The sequence below is a fragment of the Sarcophilus harrisii genome, chromosome 1 (genome assembly GCF_902635505.1).
Source record: "Sarcophilus harrisii chromosome 1, mSarHar1.11, whole genome shotgun sequence".
NCBI classification, from domain to species: domain Eukaryota; kingdom Metazoa; phylum Chordata; class Mammalia; order Dasyuromorphia; family Dasyuridae; genus Sarcophilus; species Sarcophilus harrisii.
Window position 1 is genome coordinate 690,331,845 of NC_045426.1, and position 21,936 is coordinate 690,353,780.

At 38.2% G+C, this 21,936-nt stretch overlaps 1 protein-coding gene across 8 annotated transcripts in view; it reads left to right on the forward strand.

Annotated features, from left to right (window-relative positions):
• Positions 1 to 21,936, forward strand: part of RPH3A (rabphilin 3A) — a 354,517-nt gene that overhangs the window by 331,937 nt on the left and 644 nt on the right. For all 8 annotated transcript variants that reach the window (XM_031948624.1, XM_031948625.1, XM_031948622.1 and 5 more), the window contains 4 exons: positions 1,308 to 1,364; positions 3,829 to 3,983; positions 18,161 to 18,242; positions 19,118 to 19,214. In XM_031948624.1, coding sequence (XP_031804484.1) covers positions 1,308 to 1,364; positions 3,829 to 3,983; positions 18,161 to 18,242; positions 19,118 to 19,214 — 391 coding nt within the window. The remainder of the gene's footprint in view (positions 1 to 1,307; positions 1,365 to 3,828; positions 3,984 to 18,160; positions 18,243 to 19,117; positions 19,215 to 21,936) is intronic.

The following is a 21,936-nucleotide window of genomic DNA, read 5'->3' on the forward strand; positions in this document are numbered from 1 at the left end:
ACTTGTTTCCTTCTTTGTCCTAATATCTTCTGTGCCTAGACCATGTTTTGGTTATTCAGCCCTGTCTAACTGCTTGTTAGCCCATTTGGGGTTTTCTTGGCAATGAAATAGGAGTGATTCGCCATTTCCTTCTCCAGCTCATTTTACAGATGAGGAAACTGAGGCAGACTGGGTAAAGTGACTTGCCCAGGTTCACATAGCTAATAAGTGTCTGAGGACAGATTTGATAATTCAGGTCTTCCTGATGTCAGGCCTGGGGTTCTAGCTACCGTGCCACTGTAAGTATTTGTTGATTGATTATATAGTCCAGCATACAACACAGTGCCTGACACATGCAAGTGCTTAATGTTTGTCCATTGGTTATATCTAGGTCTTCTGACTCCAGTTTTAGGGCTCTTTCATTATCCAGATTTTGGGCTCATGAATAATAACAGACTTTTCTGTCACACCTCAGGGTTTGCCAAGTGATATACACACATTATCTCATTTGAGACTCACATAAGTCCTAGGAGGGAGGGAGGTGCTAGAAAGTCATTATTCCCATTTTACAGGTAAAGAAACTGAGCCTCCAAGATTTGAAGCAGTTTGCCTTTGGTTACACAGCTAAGGCTTTCTTTTGCTGATTTTCCTCCCTTTAAATGTGTATTTTGTCTAGATTTTGAATATGTTGTATTCTTGGCCAGCCTCCATCCCTAGGAGAAGATAAGTTCTTTGAGGGAAGGAACTGTGTTGTCTTTGTATTTCTAGCACCTAGCTCTGGTTTGATACATAGTAGGTGCTTAATGGATGCCTAAGATATTGAATTACAGAAATGAAATTTAAATTCAGATCTTTCTGAATTCCATCCAATTCTCTGTGTGCTAGAACTCATGCTAAATTTCTGTTACTCTTTATTTATCAAAACAAACTTCATGCACTAAATTATTTCTTTCTTTCTCTCTCTTCCCTCCCTTCCTTCTCTCTTTTGTCCTTCCTTCCCTCCCTTCCTCCTTCCTTTCCTTCTTCCCTACCTCCCTTTCTTCCTTCCCTCCCTCTCTCCCTCCCTTCCTCTTTCCCTCCCTCCCTTCTTCCCATCTTCCTTCCCTCCATTCCTTCTTCCCTTCCCTTCCCTCCCTCCTTCCCTTCCCTTCTTCCCTTCCCTTCCTCTCTCCCTTTTCTTCCTTCTTCCCTCCCTCCCTCCCTCCCTCTCTTCCTTCCTTCCTTCCTTCCTTCCTTCCTTCCTTCCTTCCTTCCTTCCTTCCTTCCTTCCTCACTCACTCCCTGCCTCTCTTCCCTCCTTCCTTCCTTCTCCCCTGTTCTCTCCTAAGATGAAGCGAGCTGGGACCACGGGATCAGCCAGAGGCATGGCACTTTATGAAGAAGAGGTAAGTTGATTGGTGATACCAAGCTGACCCTGTCATTCTGTCTGTTTGTCCCTCATCCTTATGCACCCCCATTCAAGCTAGGACAGGGTTCTAACCTGCTGTTTTTCCCCCCTCCCATATGCACACATTGCCAGTCTGATCCCTACAACAATTGCTCAGTCTTGGGATTTGTGGCCTAGGATGGAGTGAGATGGAGCATGTAGTACCACTGATGGGTATCTCTACACTAATCTACAGCTAATCTAGAATCACTCAGTTACTCATATGAATGTGTTCAGAAAACATGGGCATGAAAGGCCATAAATTTGTTTTAAAAGTTTTTTTCAATTATTATATTTTAATATAACTGTTTCCTTTGTAATCTTATATATTTTATTTGTGTATTTAAAACCATTATCCTGAACAGGGGACCTTAAGCTTCAACAGACTGCATAGGGGAACACAAAAAGGACCAAGAAACTTTTCTCTAGTTCCATTCCCTCATTTTAAACAACCTTTCTTCTAAAAATTCCATCTTAATTTTGTAGATGCCTTTTATTTTATATCATATTATTTATATTGTATTTATATTATAATTCTGAATATATCTTCCTCCCATCAGTCACCTTATAAGATATCCCTTCTAACCAAATTTAGAAATGAAGGAAGGAAGGAAAAGAAAGAGAAAAAGGAAGGAAGGAAAGAAGGAAGGAAGGGAAAGAAAGGAAGAAAAGAAAGAAGAAAAGGAAAGGAAGGATAGAAGGAGAAGAAAGAGAGATAGGATGGAGAGAGAGAGGGAGGGAAAGAAGGAAGAAAGGAAGAAAAAAGTAATGAAAAAAGAAAAGGGAAAGAGAGAAGGAAAGAAGGAAGGAAGGAACAAAGGAAGGAAGAAGAGAAAAGGAAGGAGGGAGAAAAGGAAATAGTTTATTGAAAGTAACACATGATAGTACATTCATTTCAAACCTTTAATTTTACAGGTAAGTAAATCAGAGAGGGAAAGTAACTTGCCCAGGCACACAGCAATAGGTTTCTATGGTGGGATTTACTCCTAGTCCTTCATAACTGCAAATGTAGCACCCTATTTAAATCTCGGCTATCTTTGCCAGTATCTAAGCTCACAGGTCCCTCTTGAACTCACAGAATTATAGCTTTAGAATTGAAAGGCACTTTAAATGAAAGCTACCTGACCCACTCTATTCACTATACAGATGAAGAAGCTGCAGTCTAGAAAAACTAAACTAAAACTTGCCCAAAGATCAACAGTAATAAATGTAGAGCTGAGAATCCAGGAGAGTGAAGCACAAGCTGAGAATCCCAGGCTTACTTCATTACAATGTGAGCTTCTTAAAAAACAAACAAACACATAAATCAATAAATAAAAATAAAAACAAAACAATGTGAGCTCCTCGAAGGCAGGTACTGATTTTGCCTCTCCTTTGTCTTCCCAAGGCTTGGCACAGAGGCAGTTTGGACCCCCTCCATCCAAATCCAGTACCTTTCACTATACCCGCCCCCATTGCTTTCCTCTGTTTCCTTGCCTCACTCCTTCCAATAATGTAGCAATCACTTCCATGCTACCCTTACAATCTCCAGAGAGTATTATTGGCTCTCTATAGTTTCATTGCTTTCTGAGGAGAGGGTTCCCAATAATGGAGAAGTTCTGGTATGAACCATCCACACTATTTTGCCAGGTTGTTCCTATGACCCGGGGCATGAATTTATATTAGTTAAGTGAGTTCATAGCTCAGCCTCTGGCTTAGGTTAAGGTCTAGTGTGGGCTTAAGATTAGGGTTCAATCAACAGAGCTAGTCAGGGTGTTGGAAAGTCACCTCATAGCTCAGTCTGGGACAGAAGTATTAGATCCCTCTGGGAGAAGCATCAGTTTTAACTGGACTTAAAGCTAAATCTGGAGCCACAGTCCAGATTTATTCAGGGGCAGGGGTAATGGGTCAATCCGTGGTCGGGAGAGAGTGACATTGGGATCTGGCCAACTGTACTATAGGAGATGTGAAACCATGCCTTAAATCTGAGCTGACGCTAGCCCATTGTTCCTCCTTTTCCTCACACACATGTGCACACACATATGTGCATATTACTACTCTGATTTCCACAACAACTGCCTGGTCTTGGGATCTATGGCCAAGGATGAGGCAGTATGGGATAGTTTACCACTGAACTAATCTGCCACTTGATTGCTTCCCTTAATAAGCATTCTATTTAGACTTACCGGGCCAGTTTGTGATAGCCGTCAACAAACATTTATGAAGTTCTTTCCACATGGGAAGCCCTGTGCTACCACTTGGGATAAAAAAAAAAAAAACAAGACAAAAACATTTTCTCCCCTCAAGAAACTCACAGCTGAATGGGATAAGCTAGGGGTTCTCATAGTAGGTCTCCTTCTCTTTGAGATGGTATTTATTCATGCTATCTCTCCATTCTATCACTCTACAGCCCCTTACCCAGGCTTTTCTGCCTTATTTTTTAGCAGGTGGAACGTGTAGGCGACATTGAGGAACGTGGCAAGATCCTAGTGTCCCTCATGTACAGCACCCAGCAAGGAGGCCTCATTGTGGGTATTGTGCGCTGTGTCCACCTGGCTGCAATGGATGCCAACGGCTACTCTGACCCCTTTGTCAAACTGTGAGTCACTGACCTGGGGTTGGGAAAAGGAAATAGAAAGAGAGACATCCTATGAGAGACAAATAGTGGTCAGAAGCTCAGCATCTAGACAGGGAGCAAGATAAAAGATCAGCTAGATTGGGTTGCCAGTTGCCCACCATTTCCAAGATGTCAGATTCTACTTCCTTAATTTGAGGTGAAGGGTCAAAACAGGCCTGATGTTGCTGTTTCCATAGAATCTGAGAGTAGGAAAGGAATTCATTAACTGCACAATTCCTTCTGTTCATCATGAGAATCCTTACTACAACAAACCCAACAAGTGGCTAATCAGCCTTGACTGGAAGCTCTCCAGTGAGGGAGTATCTACTTCCACTCAGATCAGCCTATTCTTCTTTTGGATAGCTCTCATTGGTAGAAATTTTTTCTCAAACACAAAGTCCAGATTGGCCTCTTTTTAACTTTCACTCATTGCTCCTGGCTTTGCCCTTTGGGCTAAGTTTTTTTCAACTACATCCATGGACTCCAGACTCTTCAACATCCTGATTCTACCTTTTGAAGGATAAAATTATTATTAGAGCACAGCTTTTGACAAACACTCCAGGCATCTGGATAATAGATATCTTCCACCACTACTGCATCCTGTGCCAGACTTGTGATCTGTTTCCTGAACTCTTCTTCATCTATTTCCTCTTTTTGTCCTGGTGGTCCGTAGAACATGCTGATGAAGACATTACTTTTGTTTTTTCCTCTGCTGATCTTTACACTTGACCCCTTTCATACTTCCCTCTTCTGATTCCTGGATTTTCTCACATGATTCTGCCTTCTTTAAAAGAAAAATTCTTACTATCATTTTATTTTTATATCACTTTCTTTCCCAATATCTCCTCATCCCTTGTAACCAGAGATTTTCCCCCATAACAAGGAAGAAAAGAAAAAGAGAAAAAGATGTTTCAGCAAAATTAATGAAGCACAACAACAAAGTCTGACAATCCATGCAGTGTTACCCACATGTATTCCCTCATCTTTGCAAAGAAGGAAATGGGACACATTCTTATACCTCTTCTATGGGGTATGACTTGATAATAGGTAAACTTTATGTAGCACCTACTATATACCTGGTACCATATTAAGCACTTTCTAATTATTATTTCATTTGATCCACAATAAACCTGTGAAGTAGGTGCAATTATTATCATCATTTTACAGATGAAGAAACTGAGGCAGATGGAGGTTAACATAATCACACAGCTAGCAAATGTCTGAGGCTGAAGATTTGAACATATCTTCTCAATATAAAATGCTTTCTTGGATACGTGAGGGATACCTATCCAGAACTACATTCTAGACATGGGATTCATTCTACACAGTATAGTAATACTTTGGGGTTAACTTTGCCCCCTTACATGAAATTTGAACGTTTCTTTATAAACATTTAAAATTATGGATTTTACCACTGCCTTTCTTCTTGGATTTTGTTTCCTGTGAACTTCTTCATGTCTCTCTGTCCTTTTTGATTCTAACTGCCCTTTATGTTACTGACTTGGTGGATACACTTAGTGGCTTATACTCTCTGAGGGCTGTCCCCTTTGGCTGCACAGGGCACAGTTCTAAAAGCTTGGCTGTGACCCAGATTCAGGATATTCTTGAAGGTCCAATATTCTCTATCTTTTAGTTCATGAGTCCCCACAGATGGGACGTAGCTCAAAGCAGCAGTATTTCCTGAGAAGACATTGTGATAATAGTAGATACTATATATCTTTCCACCTATCCCAGGGCATACTCCTCCAAAGTTACATATTATCAGTTGACAAACATGTAGAGCCCATTGGTATAGAACCACACAGGCCCTGGTGTAAACCAGATGGAGTAACTGACTGGGAGTCAGGAAGATCTGAGTTCCAGTGTAGCTTCGGATACTTATTAGCTATTTGAACTTGGGCAAGTTAGAGTAACAAATTAGTAATAACAAAGTAGTCAGCATTTCTATGGCATTTTAAGGTTTACAGAGCCCTTTAATAAACCTTATTTGTTTTTAATAACTCTGGGAGATGGATGCTATAATTATCCCCCACTCCTTTTTTGATGAGGAAACTGAGATTAAGTGACTTGTCCAGGTTCTCATAGCTAGTGTCTGATGGTGGATTTGACATCAGAATTTACTTATTCCAAGTTCAGTACTCTACCCCCTGCACTACCTAGCCACCCTTCTCAATTTCTCTTTTTAGTTTCATTGATAAGTTGAAAGAGGTGGATTCAATATGGTCTTTGAGTTCCTTTTCAGCTCCAAATCATATGTGGTGGCAGTGACTCCCATCTCCAGGATGGAGGTGCCGATATCCCTTCCTTTCTCTCAGGGATGCTCATGCTGTTCCTCCTCAAGAAAAGAAGAGAGAAATTTCTTCTCCAATTTTTCCCCCAGAGTTGAGAAATGATTCCTTCTCAAGGGCTGGGTTTTTTTTTTTTAATAACTGACTCTCTTGACTCAACAGAGCTGTATTCCTATTTTATTTGACTCATAAGAGGATGTGTCTTGTTCCTTAAAAGGACCATCAGTGATGTGGCTGATCCTTGGTTATCTGCCCCTAGTTCTATCTATTATTTTGGGGGAACTTCTCATATCTTATAAAGAAATAACAGTATAGGCCTCAATACGTGTCATTGCGAAATTTCCCTATGCTCTCGCCACTGACTCAAATGCAGATGCTCTGATTTTTTTTTGTAAAGCTTTTTATTTTCCAAAACATGCATAAGTAATTTTCAACATTCACCCCTGCAAAATCTTGTGTTCCAATTTTTTTCTCCCTCCCTTTCCTCTACCTTCTCTCCCAGATGGCAAGCAATCCAATATATATTAAACATATGATGCTCTGACTTTAAATCAAAGCTTTCCACTGAATCCCTCTGCCCTTGCCATCCATCATGCCTTCTAACCCTTAAAATGACATAGAAGTGGGAGTAATCATCATACCCAGGCTTCATCTCTGAAAAACAGACCATCATTTGTGGTTTTTCTCAGCTATTAGCTCTTAATGAGAATTAATTAATATAGCATCTCCAGTTCAGTGATGAGCTAGATACTGGAGATTAAAGTGACTTTTTTCCAATTGCCATGAAAGAAATGACCTCATTTGGGTGCTGAATTGTGTTTCACTAAATGCCAGCTATGGACAACTTGATTTTAATAATCTTTCTCTTCCCCAATTGCTCTGGAAAGGTTTGTGTTTATATGACCACCTCTGAAATAAGCCCTGTGGCTGCAATATTTTTTTTCTTTTTTTTTTTATTTAATAGCCTTTTATTTACAGGATATATGCATGGGTAACTTTACAGCATTAACAATTGCCAAACCTCTTGTTCCAATTTTTTACCTCTTACCCCCCCCCCCCACTCCCTCCCCCAGATGACAGGATAACCAGTAGATGTTAAATACATTAAAATATAAATTAGATACACAATAAGTATACATGACCAAAACATTATTTTGCTGTACAAAAAGAATCAGACTCTGAAATATTGTACAATTAGCTTGTGAAGGAAATCAAAAATGCATGTGTGCATAAATATAGGGATTGGGAATTCAATGTAATGGTTTTTAGTCATCTCCCAGAGTTCTTTTTCTGGGCATAGCTGGTTCAGTCCATTACTGCTCCATTGGAAATGATTTGGTTGATCTCGTTGCTGAGGATGGCCTGGTCCATCAGAACTGGTCATCATATAGTATTGTTGTTGAAGTATATAATGATCTCCTGGTCCTGCTCATTTCACTCAGCATCAGTTCGTGTAAGTCTCTCCAGGCCTTTCTGAAATCATCCTGTTGGTCATTTCTTACAGAACAGTAATATTCCATAATATTCATATACCACAATTTATTCAGCCATTCTCCAATTGATGGACATCCATTCAGTTTCCAGTTTTAGCCACTACAAAAGGGCTGCCACAAACATTCGTGCACATACAGGTTCCTTTCCTTCTTTATAATCTCTTTGGGATATAATCCCAGTAGTAACACTGCTGGATCAAAGGGTATGCACAGTTTGATAACTTTTTGAGCATAGTTCCAAACTACTCTCCAAAATGGTTGGATTCGTTCACAACTCCACCAACAATGCATCAATGTCCCAGTTTTCCCACATCCCCTCCAACAATCATCATTATTTTTTCCTGTCATCTTAGCCAATCTGACAGGTGTGTAGTGGTATCTTAGAGTTGTCTTAATTTGCATTTCTCTGATTAGTAATGACTTGGAGCATCTTTTCATATGACTAGAAATAGTTTCAATTTCTTCATCTGAGAATTGTCTGTTCATATCCTTTGACCATTTTTCAATTGGAGAATGGCTTGATTTTTTATAAATTAGAGTTAATTCTCTATATATTTTGGAAATGAGGCCTTTATTAGAACCTTTGACTGTAAAAATATTTTCCCAGTTTATTGCTTCCCTTCTAATCTTGTCTGCATTAGTTTTGTTTGTACAAAAACTTTTCAGTTTGGTATAATCGAAATTTTCTATTTTGTGATCAGTAATGATCTCTAGTTCTGCTTTGGTCATAAAGACCTTCCCCTTCCACAAGTCTGAGAGGTAAACTATCCTGTGTTCCTCTAATTTATTAATAATTTCATTCTTTATGCCTAGGTCATGAACCCATTTTGACCTTATCTTGGTGTACGGTGTTAAGTATGGATCAATGCCTAGTTTCTGCCATATTAGTTTCCAATTTTCCCAGCAATTTTTATCAAACAGTAAGTTCTTATCCCAAAAGCTGGGGTCTTTGGGTTTGTCAAAGACTAGGTTGCTATATTTGTTGACTGTTTTATCCCTTGAACCTAATCTATGCTGTGGCTGCAATATTAATCAGCTTCTAGGAATATTTAAGATGTGGTTAAGGAAAGAGAGGGTACTCTGTGATTTGTCAGAATTTGTCTTCATACAGTTGCTTCTGATCATTTGGAGAACACTTTATATTTATATCAAAATCATTTCTAGAAATAACTCATCCCCAGAACCAAACCCTCCCTGCTATCAAAGGAAAACAGTTAAATAAAAGTAATTGATCAAAATGACCACATCTGACAGTGTATGCAACACACTGGCCAGCGTTTCCTCACCTTCCTTCCTTCCTTCCTTTCTTCCTTCCTTCCTTCCTTCCTTCTTCCTTCTTCTTTCTTCTTTCTTCTTTCTTCTTCTTCTTCTTCTCTCTCTCTCTCTCACACACACACACATTTGGTTCTCATTTTAATTCTATGTACTTTATTTCTTTATTTTCTATACTTAAAAAACATTCTTCTGAGGAGTCCTCAAGCTCAACCAAATTTCTGAAGGAGCGCGTGATGGGAAGGAAGAGAGGGAGGAGGGAGAGAGGGGGGTAAGAAAGAAAGAAAAAGAGAGAGAGACACTAGCAATTTCTGGAATATAAGGAAAAAACAAATGGTGCAATTTATTTGGAACATAGAATATGTGAGGGAGATTGAAATTACTCTGGAAAGACAGGCCAGGGCTTAACTCTGAAGAGTTTTGAAGGCCAAACTGGGGAAATAACATTTTATCCAAAATACAAGAGGGAAACCAAAACATTTACTGAATAGGGAAGTTATGTGGTCAGATCTAGGCCATAAAAATATCCACTTGAAGACCATATAGAAGATGGAATGGTACCAGATACAGGTATGAATTAGGCTGTGACTGGTCCAGGTTCTAAGTCAATATGCTCCCTACAGGGACCACCATGTATAGTTTCTATTTGAGTTTGACAACACTGGTTTAAGTCATTGATCATATCTATAGGACTGTGTTCTTTAGGAAGATTTTGATATGTTGAAGAATGCCAACCGTGGTCAATGGCCTCAATACACTGCCATATAAGGACCACTTGGAGGAACTTGGGATGGTTAGCCTGGAGAGGAAAAGGCTCAGAAGCCATAGAAACCATCTTTAAGTACTTGAAAGTCTGTCCTATGAAAGAGGACTTGATCATCTTGCTTAACCTCAGAGGGACTAGAAAGACAAACTTTTCTATGCTTAGAGCTATCTCAAAGATTTAGGTAATGATAGGCTCCCTATAGGTCCCCAAGCTAAGGCTGGTAGACCACTTTTTAAAAAAAAATATTTATTTTGATTACATATCGTTTTATGAATTGTGTTGGGAGGGAAAAATCAGAGCAAAAGGAATAAAAAACAGGAGAGATTAAAAAACAGAAAAAAAAAAGTGAACATAACATGTGTTGATTTACACTCAATCTCCTTAATTATCTTCCTGTCCAAAATCTATTGGGATTGCCTTGGATCACTGAACTACTGAAAAGAACCACACCTTTCATAGTTGCTCATCATACATTCTTCCTGTTACTGTGTACAATGTATTCCTGGTTCTGCTCATTTCACTTAGCATCAGTTTATGTAAATCTTTCCAGGCCTTTCTAAAATTAGTTTGTTCATTATTCTTTACAGAACAATTATATTCCATTACCTTCATGTACTACAGCTTGTTCAGTCATTTCCAATTGATGGCCATCTATTCATTTTCCAATTCTTTGCTACCGTAAAAAGAGCCGCTACAAACATTTTTGCACATGTGGGTCCTTTTCCCTCCTTTATGATTTCCTTAGGATACAGACCCATCAATGGCACTGTTGGGTCAAAGGGTATGCACCATTTTATAGTCTTTTGGGCATTAATGTTGAAAAATTATCCATTTTATGTTTTCAAAAAAAAACTTTAATAAAAAACACTTTCCCCAGACCCCTCCCTTGATATTAGTTCCTTTTCTCTGTTGATTATCTCCCACTTATCCTACACATATCGTCTTTCTTTGTACATGGTATTTGTATATTGTTTCCTCCATTAGAGTAGAAGTTATGGGGCGGAGCCAAGATGGCGGAGAAGACACACGCGTCTTTCTAAGCTCTTCTCTTACCCTCTTTATCAATAATATATCAAGCCTCAAAAATAGTCTTGACTGCTACAATTCGTAAAGATAAGAAGTAGAACAACTCACCAGCCGAAAAAAATCTGCAGTCTCGCCAAAAAAGGTTGGTTCCGGGGCCAGGGGGGAGATCGGCGCAGACGGGAGAGAAATTAGGTTCCGAGGAGAGTCTCAAACGGAGGGTGAAGGCACAGATCTCAGCACAAGCGCGCAGCCCCAACCCGCAGTACGGGCTTTTCCTTGGGGCAGTTGTGATCCTGCACGGCAGGAGGACGCAGCCCAGGTTAGCTCCAATCTGGCGCAGGGGGAGCTCGGCTTGGGGCCATAAGAGCTTTTTTTCCAGGGCCGATTTGCATCAGGCAGAGACGCTGGGCAGAGTTTGTGGCTGTCTGCGTTCTGCGGTCTGCGCTCAGCTGCTAATACTCACAGTCCCACAAGAGGCTCCGGCCTGGGCGGTGACACTTTCACCACTTAGTCTCTAGCCGAGGGCAATCGATAATCCACTCAGCCCTACTAAGCAGTTTGATAGCTCGGTCAGTGCTGAATCCACCTCCTGTTGGGGGAAGGGAAAACTCTCACCCAGAGCACTCCCATACCTTGGAGCCGGAAATCGGTTTACATCTCTCCCTATTCTGCAGAGGAAGCTGGTAACCCCTTGCCAGGAGACCTACCCCTAAAGGCTTTAAAACATGAATAAAAAGATGAAAAGAACAATCGACAGCTTCTATGCAGAAAAAGAGCAGGTCAGCAAACCTGAAGAGACCTCAAACAGCAAAAATGCATCAGACTGTCCTCCTTTACATAATGCTCTCATAGAAGAGGCCATTAAAAGTCTCAAAAGAGAGTTAGAAGATAAATGGGGAAAGGAAAGAGAAGCCTTACAAGAGAGCAACAACTTCCTGAAATACGAATTGGAAAAAATAAAGAATTCACTACAAAGTAGGATTTGTGATTTGGAAAAGACAAAGAACTCGCAAGAAAGTAGGATCCATGAATTGGAAAAGACAAAGAACACGCAAGAAAGTAGGATCTGTGAATTGGAAAAAGAAAATAATTCACTAAAAAAAAAATTAGTGAAATGGAAAAAATTCCACAGACCAAAACAATACATTCAAAAACTCAATTGGACATATACAGAAAGAAGTAAAAAAAGCTATTGAAGAAAATAATTCTTTAAAAATTAGAACTGAACAAATTGAAACTAATGATTCATTGAGACAGCAAGAATCAGTCAAGCAAAAACAAAAAAATGACAAACTGGAAAAAACCACGAATTATCTACTTGCAAAAACGACAGACTTAGAAAATACATCGAAGAGAGATAATCTGAGGATTATTGGACTTTCCTGAAAACTATGATGAAGAAAAGAGCCTAGATACTATTTTTACAAGAAATCATCAAAGAGAATTGCTGAGATGTAATAGAATCAGAAGGTAAAATAGACATTGAAAGAATTCAGCGAACACTTTCTGAAAGAAACCCTAAAATAAAAACCCTAAGGAATATTGTGAAAATTTCAGAACTATAAGATTAAGGAAAATTTTACAAGCAGCCAAAAACCATTTAAATACCGAGGTGCCACAATAAGGATCACCCAAGATCTGGCTGCCTCTACATTAAAGGAAAGAAGGGCCTGGAAATGATATTCGAAAGGCACAAGAACTTGAGATGCAGCCAAGAATAAACTACCCAGCTAGCTGAGCATTTCTTCCAGGGAAGAAGATGAATTTAATGAAACAAATGAATTCCATTTGTTTCTGAAGAAAACCAGAACTAAACAAAAAATTTGATCTCCAAGAATAGAACTCAAGAGATGCAGAAAAGGTAAAAATAACTCTTGAGAATTGTATTTCTTTTGTGGATATACAAAAAGAATACATGTATAATTGGACTGTACTGATATAACATAAAAAAGGGAAGTAGATATGGAAAAGGGATGATGGCAGAATAAGGTGGGAAGGAGGGATAAAAGAGGGGAACCACATCCCACAAAGAGGCTAAGGAAACTTATCATATCTGAGGGAATTTAGAGAGGGGAGGAACATTGTGTAATCTTACTCATCAGAGTTGGCTCAAAGAAAAAATAATTGACATTTGTTTTAGAGAAAATTCTCTCGCATCATTAAAAACGGGGGAGAGGAAAAGGGAAAAGAAAAAGAGTAATAAGGGAAGGAAGGGAAAGACTCAAAGGGGGGAGGGAGGGATTATAAGAGGATAAGTAGTGATACAAGAGGGGTACATAAGTTTAAAAGGGGAAAGAGGGTTGGGGAGGCAAGAATAAGTAAAGCACAATCTGGGGTTATTAGGATGGCAGGAAATACAGATTTAGTAATTCTAACCGTAAATGTAATGGGATGAACTCCCCATAAAGAGGAGGCAGAATAGCAGACTGATCAAAAGTCAGAACCCTACAATATGTTGTTTACAAGAAACACATTTAAAGCAGGGGATGCATATAGAGTAAAAGTAAAAGGCTGGAGCAAAATCATTATGCTTCAGGTGAAGTCAAAAAAGTTAGGGTAGCCATCCTTAGTCTCAGATCAAGCAAAAGTAAAATTGATCTAATTAAAGAGATAAGGAAGGTAATCCATCCTGCTAAAGGAGTACTAAACAACGAAGCAATATCAATATTAAACATATATGCACCAAGTGGATGGCACTCAACTTCCCTAAAGGAGAAGTTAAGAGTTGCAAGAAGAAATAGACAACAAAACTGTAATAGTAGGAGATCTCAACCTTGCACTCTCAGAATTAGACAAATCAAACCACAAAACAAATAAGAAAGAAATTAAAGAAGTAAATAGAATATTAGAAAATTAGGTATGTTGGATCTTTGGAGAAATTGAATGGAGATAGAAGGGAATATACTTTTCTTCTCAGCAGTTCATGGAACCTATTCAAAAATTGACCATATATTAGGACATAAAGACCTCAAAATTAAATGCAAGAAAGCAGAAATAGTAAATGCTTTCTTTTCAGATCATGATGCAATAAAACTACATTCAACAAAAGTTAGGGAAATAGACCAAAAAGTAATTGAAACTAAACAATCTTCATCTTAAAGAATGATTGGGTGAAGCAGCAAATTATAGATACAATTAATAATTTCACTAAGATAATGAGAATGATGAGACATCATACCAAAATTTGTGGGATGCAGCCAAAAGCGGTAATAAGAGGGAATTTTATATCCTTAGAGGCTTACTTGAATAAAACAGAGAAAGAAAAGATTAATGAATTGGGCTTGCAACTAAAAAACTAAAAAAGACCAAATTAAAACCCCAATCAAATACTAAATTGGAAATTCTAAAAATTAAAAGGAGAAATTAAAAATATTGAAAGTAAAAAAACTATTGAGCTAATTAATAAAACTAAGAGTTGGTTCTATGAAAAAGCCAATAAAATAGATAAGCCTTTGGTAAATCTGATTAGAAAAAGGAGGGAGGAAAATGAAATTAGTAGTCTTAAAAATGAAAAGGGAGAACTTTCCACCAATGAAGAGGAAATTAGAGAAATAATAAGGAGTTATTTTGCTCAACTTTATGCCAATAAATTTGATAACCTAAGTGAAATGGATGACTACCTCCAAAATACAGACTTCCCAGACTAACAGAGGAAGAAGTAAATTGCTTGAATAGTCCCATTTCAGAAAAAGAAATAGAACAGGCAATTAAACAACTCCCTAAGAAAAATCCCCAGGACCAGATGGATTTATATGAATTTTACCAAACATTTAAAGAACAATTGGCCCCAATGCTATATAAATTATTTGATAAAATAGGGAATGAAGGAGTCCTACCAAATTCCTTCTATGACACAGACATGGTACTGATACCTAAACCAGGTAGGCTGAAAACAGAGAAAGAAAAATATAGACCAATCTCCCTAATGAATATTGATGCTAAAATCTTAAATAAGATATTAGCAAAAAGACTACAGAAAATCATCTCCAAGATAATACACTATGATCAAGTAGGATTTATACCAGGAATGCAGGGCTGGTTCAATATTAGGAAAACTATCAATATAATTGGCCATGTCAATAACCAAATTAACAAAACCATATGATCATCTCAATAGATGCAGAAAAGCATTTGATAAAATCCAACATCCATTCCTATTAAAAACACTTGAGAGTATAGGAATAAATGGACTTTTCCTTAAAATAATCAGCAGCATCTATTTAAAACCATCAGTAAGCATCATATGTAATGGAGACAAACGCAACCATTCCCAATAAGATCTGAGTGAAACAAGGTTGCCCACTATCACCGTTACTATTTAATATTGTATTAGAAACGCTAGCTATAGCAATAAGAGCTGAGAAAGAGATTAAAGGAATAAGAATAGGCAATGAGGAAGCCAAATTATCACTCTTTGCCGATGACATGATGGTATACTTAGAGAACCCCAGAGATTCTGCTAAAAAGTTATTAGAAATAATCCACAACTTTAGCAAAGTTGCTGGTTATAAAATAAACCCACATAAGTCATCAGCATTCTTATATATCACTAACAAAACCCAACAGTCAGAGTTACAAAGAGAAATTCCATTTAAAGTAACTGCTGATAATATAAAATATTTAGGAATCTATCTGCCAAGGGAAAATCAGAAACTTTATGAGCAAAATTACAGACCACTTTTCACACAAATTAAGTCTGATCTAACCAATTGGAAAAATATTAAATGCTCTTGGATAGGGCGAGCAAATATAATAAAGATGACAATATTACCTAAACTAATCTATTTATTTAGCGCTATACCAATCAGACTCCCAAAAACTATTTTAATGACCTAGAAAAATAACAACAAAGTTCATATGGAAAAACAAAAGGTCAAGAATTTCAAGGGAATTAATGAAAAAAAATCAAATGATGGTGGCTTAGCTGTACCAGATCTAAAACTATACTATAGAGAGCAGTTACCAAAACTATTTGGTATTGGCTAAGGAATAGATTAGTTGATCAGTGGAATAGATTAGGTTCAAGGGATAAAACAGTCAACAAAATAGCAACCTAGTCTTTGAAACCCAAAGATCCCAGCTTTTGGGATAAGAACTTACTGTTTGAAAAATTGCTGGGAAAATTGGAAACAATATGGCAGAAACTAGGCATTGATCCATACTTAACCGCTACACCAAGATAAGGTCAAAATGGGTTCATGACCTAGACATAAAGAATGAAATTATTAATAAATTAGAGGAACACAGGATAGTTTACTCTCTCAGACTTGTGGAAGGGGAAGGTCTTTTATGACCAAAAGCAGAACTAGAGATCATTACTGATCACAAAATAGAAAATTTCGATTATACCAAACTGAAAAGTTTTTGTACAAACAAAACTAATGCAGACAAGATTAGAAGGGAAGCAAAAAACTGGGAAAATATTTTTACAATCAAAGGTTCTGAAAAAGGCCTCATTTCCAAAATATATAGAGAATTAACTCTAATTTATGAAAATCAAGCCATTCTCCAATTGAAAAATGGTCAAAGGATATGAAAACACAATTCTCAGATGAAGAAATTGAAACTATTTCTTAGTCATATGAAAAGATGCTCCAAGTCATTATTAATCAGAGAAATGCAAATTAAGACAACTCTAAGATACACCACACACCCGTCAGATTGGCTAAGATGACAGGAAAAATAATGATGATTGTTGGAGGGATGTGGAAAACTGGGACATTGATTCATTGTTGGTGGAGTTGTGAACGAATCCAACCATTTTGGAGAGTAGTTTGGAACTATGCTCAAAAGTTATCAAACTGTGCATACCCTTTGATCCAGCAGTGTTACTACTGGGATTATATCCCAAAGAGATTATAAAGAAGGGAAAGGGACCTGTATGTGCACGAACGTTTGTGGCAGCCCTTTTTGTAGGTGGAATAGAAAATGGAAACTGAATGGATGTCCATCAGTTGGAGAATGGCTGAATAAATTGTGGTATATGAAAATTATGGAATATTACTGTTCTGTAAGAAATGACCAACAGGATGATTTCAGAAAGGCCTGAGAGACTTACACGAACTGATGCTAAGTGAAATGAGCAGGACCAGGAGATCATTATATACTTCAACAACAATATAGATGATGACTAGTCCTGATGGATCAGGCCATCCTCAGCTAACAAGATCAACCAAATCATTTCTAATGGAGCAGTAATGAACTGAACTAACTATACCCAGAAAAAGAACTCTGGGAGATGACTAAAACCATTACATTGAATTCCCAGTCCCTATATTTATGCACACCTGCATCTTTGATTTCCTTCACAAGCTAATTGTACAATAATTCAGAGTCTGATTCTTTTTGTACAGCAAAATAATGTTTTGGTCATGTATACTTATTGTGTATCTAAGTTATATTTTAATATATTTAACATCTACTGGTCATCCTGCCATTTAGGGAAGGGGGTGGGGGGGTAAGAGGTGAAAAATTGGAACAAGAGGTTTGGCAATTGTTAATGCTGTAAAGTTACCCATGTATATATCCTGTAAATTAAAGGCTATTAAATATAAAAAAAAAAAAAAAAGAGTAGAAGTTATTTGAGGGCAAGGACTGACTTTTGTCTTTTTTTGTATCTCCAGTACCTGGAACATAGCAGATACTTAACAAATGCTAGTTGACTGACAGTAGTCTTTGAAGTCCCTTCTACTTGTGACATTCTGATTTTTAAATCTAACCTCCATTCACCACATCCCTTATTCCTAGCTTCCAGAAATAGTCTGACTGGAGACCAGCTTTTTATTTGGGAAGACTTGGCTTCAAATGTCATCTCTAACACATATTGGTTGGAAGATGTGGGCAAGTCATTTAATTTCCTGGTGTTTACTCCCTGTTCTTGGAGTCTTTACTCATTCTTACCAGAGACTCTCCATTGGCAGACTTCTCCATTTTTCTATGTATGTATTGGTCAGGTTGCAATTCAGTGAGCTGGCAGGTAGATTTCTGTCCCTACTGTCCTTCTTGACATGCTCCCCATCCCTGTACAACTCCCACGCTTCTATTCCCTGGTTTTCCTCTAAAAGAAAACTTGCTTTAGGATGACAGTGGTACACAAAGTGTCGGCACTGGCATTATGGTTAGCGTGTGGTGGACTACCAGCAGGGGAGATGTGAACCTGCCCTGATGAACAGAGTTTCTCACTGAGAATTTCCTCCATTGATAAAACCAGAGCCAGCCCCAAACCAAAAACAAAAAAACAACAAAACAAAACAAAACAAAAAAAAGCAACAACAATCAGACCCCTGTGCTCATGTACTTACTGTTGCCCCACAGCTGGCTGAAACCAGACATGGGGAAGAAAGCCAAGCACAAGACACAGATCAAAAAAAAGACTTTGAACCCCGAGTTTAATGAGGTAAGTGCCCTCCAGAGACACTGTTGGGTGAAAGCATGGAGAAAAGGTTAAACAAAGTGAGTTAAATGAGGCAGGTCTGCCATATGGGCCAACTCAGAGTTTGCTATTTGAGCTGGAAGGAAACTAATCTCTCCTGTTACAGATGAGAAATTTGGTCCACAGTGGTGGCCAATGTCATATGGGTTGAGTCAGGGTCTTTTGTCCAATTTTTGGTTCCATTCATTCTCAGTGGAAGCAACTACAAAGTGCACAGCACATTTCGTTAGTGTGGGTGCCCAGAAAGACAGAGCTAGACAGGGATACAGTGACAGAGAGACATAGAGAGAAATACAGAGGCAGAGGCAGAGAGAGACAGAGAGAAAAATAGAGACAGAGAGAAAGAGACAGAGACAGAGAAACACAGACAGAGAGAAAGAGACAAACAGAGAAGGATGGATGGAGAAATAAAGATGACAGGGACAAATAGAGAGAGCTAGAGATGATATATTTAGAAACGATATAGACAGAAATGGATGGCCATGATAAGTTAAAAATAGACATCGAGAGGTAGAAAGCTATAATAAAGGAGCAACTAGATGGTGCAGTGGATAGACCAACTGGCCTTCAAGTCAAGAGGACCCGAGTTCAAATCCAGCCTCAGACAGTTAACACTTACTACCTGACCTCGGGCAAGTCACTTAACTTCAATTGTTTCTCAAAAAAGAGAAAAGAAGATTTGAATTGGGATAGAAATAGAAGGTGAGAAGCCCTTTTCAGTTTCCTGTTTTTGATGATTTGGGTTCACAGGTACCTCTATTTTAGTCTTTTCTTTCTTAAAGATAGAAGGGATATGCCTCCAGTCTGAATGATATTGTTTTCTCTCAATTCCTTTTCAGGAGTTTTTCTATGATATAAAACATAGTGATTTGGCCAAGAAGTCACTGGACATCTCTGTCTGGGATTATGACATTGGCAAGTCCAATGATTATATTGGTGAGTATAAAAACTGCTATTTGAACTGAGAGGGGGAGATCTGGAGATTACATAGGCAATTTTATTCTTTCTCATTTAACTTGAAAAAGGGTCCAAGGGAAGGAACTAGATCCAAGGACTTCTCATTTGGGGAGACCTGATTTATTACAATGCTTAAAATAAGCCTAGCTGCTGCATTCGACAACTCCAACAAAAGATTTAGATTGGCAAGAAGACCCAGATTATCCTAGATCCCAGAACCCCTTCCCATCATGGCCACTGACCTCCCCAACAGCCTAGTTCACAATGATTGGTTTGCTCCAAGGCAGACTTTAACTAGATTGATGACATGCCCCTATCTCACCTTCCCTGCCCTCTGCTTCCAGTCCTCACCAGTTCGTTCTCATCAAATCCCACCAGACTCCTGGTTGACCTGTTTTTCTCCTCTAAGTTACTTTTTAAAGAAGATTTCAGAAAAGTTCTGTTGGACATGTGAACTTCAATCCAACAAGACTTTAGAAGGTTGGCGCTGGAGTCAAGAAGATCTGAATTCAAATCCAGACTCTGACATGCACTAGCTGTATGAATATGGGCTGGACATTTGCCCTTTGTGAGTCCCAGTTGCCTCATTTGTAAAAATGTGACGGCGATATCTACTACACTATTTATAGTAAGGGTTGTATGTGACAAGGATTCCAAGATCATATAAACACACACACATATATGTAAACATACACATATATGTTTGCGTGTATTCTCTATATATGTACACATGATATGTGTATCTATGTATGTGTATGTATATATCTTTGCAAATTTCCAAATTTGCTACTGACAGATAGCATCTATATAACTTTAATATTTGAAAAGAATTTTATAAATACCTCATTTGATCTTTATGGTAACACTGGCAATAAGGGGCTGTTATGATCCTCATTCTACAGATGAGAAAACTGAGGCATACAGTTTATGTGACTTGCTCAGAGTCAAACAACTAGCATGTATTTGAGGCAAAATTTGAACTCTGAGTGCTCTAACCACTGAACTTACCATTACTATTTCTCTAAAACCATAGATTTAGGGTTGGAAGATCATTAGAGAACACCTAGTCCCCCTTCTTCATTTTACAGAAAAGGAAACTGAAACAGACAGAGATTTAAGAGCCTAGCCCTTACTGAGGGCCCTACTGAGAACTTTGATGTGATTCTTTATTTAGGAATAAAACTTGTGAGATTCTTAGCAAATCTATTTTAAAATCAGATGTTGTAATTTATTGATTCAGAGAACTCCTATCGAGGGAACACCCTTTAACCGACACAAATAAATATGTGACATTAGATGCATATTATCCATGTGACTTTCTGCAAATCACTTAATCTGTGTCTACCTCAGTTTCCTAATCTGTAATATGAGGGTAGTAATAGCACCTACCTTCAAGGGTTGTGGTGAGAATCAAATGTGTAAAGCACTTAGCAGAGTGCTTAGTAGGTGCTTAATAAATGTTTATTCCCTTCCCTTTTTCTCTTTTGAAGAATGGATGGGATTAGGATTGCCAAAGTAATGTGGGGGAATGAAGAAAAATATATATATTTCAGTGAGGGAAGCAGAGCAACAAATCATAATATCATATTTCACATCACATTTCTGTGGTGGTAAAAGCTGTACAAGGCACTTGCTTCACCACAATTCTAGTGAAGAGACAAGAATGAAAAAGTGGTAAATTAAATTACAGGATCAATGAAGAGAGAGACCTGGCTGTAGAAGAAGGGTTGCCTGTTGGGATGTAACATCCTTGAGGGCAGGGACTGTACCCTACTTCCATTTTAGAGCTCTCTTGAGAGCTCAGGAGAGGACACAGAGTACAATGAAAAGATCAACGAATTTGGGAGTTCAGGGAGTGGATTTAAATTTCAGTTCTACCATTTTCTGGGTAGCCACTTCTACCCCTTAGTCCCACAGCTTCCTCCAAGACTCAGCCCAAATCTGAACTTCTGCAAGAGACCTTTCTCAGTCCTTGTTCCTTGTGCCTTCTCTCTGAGACTGTCTCTAATTTTCCCTATATCTCATATATCTACAGATATGTGTGTCTAAACATGTATATTTATGTGTATATGCATGTGTGCCTGTATATATTTATGTGTGTATGTATAGATTTATACACAAGTACGTGTGTGTCTGTGTATGTATGGATATGTGTGTGTGAGATCTTTTTCTACCCAGAGCCTCACCCTCACCATTAGAGATTAGGTTCAATCAACTCCAATGCTTAGGTGATTATCTATGGACAATTTGATCTTTCTGAACCTCAGTTTCCTCATTTAGTAAAATGGAGACATCTATGTACTCTCTTCTTTACAGTGTTGGAGGCATGAAAAGTACTGTAGAAATATGTATTATTATTATTATGTAGAAATATGTATTATTATTATTAAATGCCATTGGAGATATATGGTTGGACATTTAGTATAGAAAGTCAATAAAAGGTCTTGAAAACCTGATAGGGTTTACCAATGAATATACCAATGAAATACCAATACCAATGAAATAGGGAAATAAGAAATAGGGAACAATTATGGATCAAGAATCCAAGAGAGTAAGATCTAAGGATCTGAGGAAAGTAGGTGCTGTGACTTACTGGGATGAGGATCTCATCAACTAGTATCTCTTTGCAAAGAAAGAAGTCTTTGGTTCTGAATGAGAGTTCTCCCCTTGCTGCTAAGAGATTTCTCTCTTCCTGACCTTC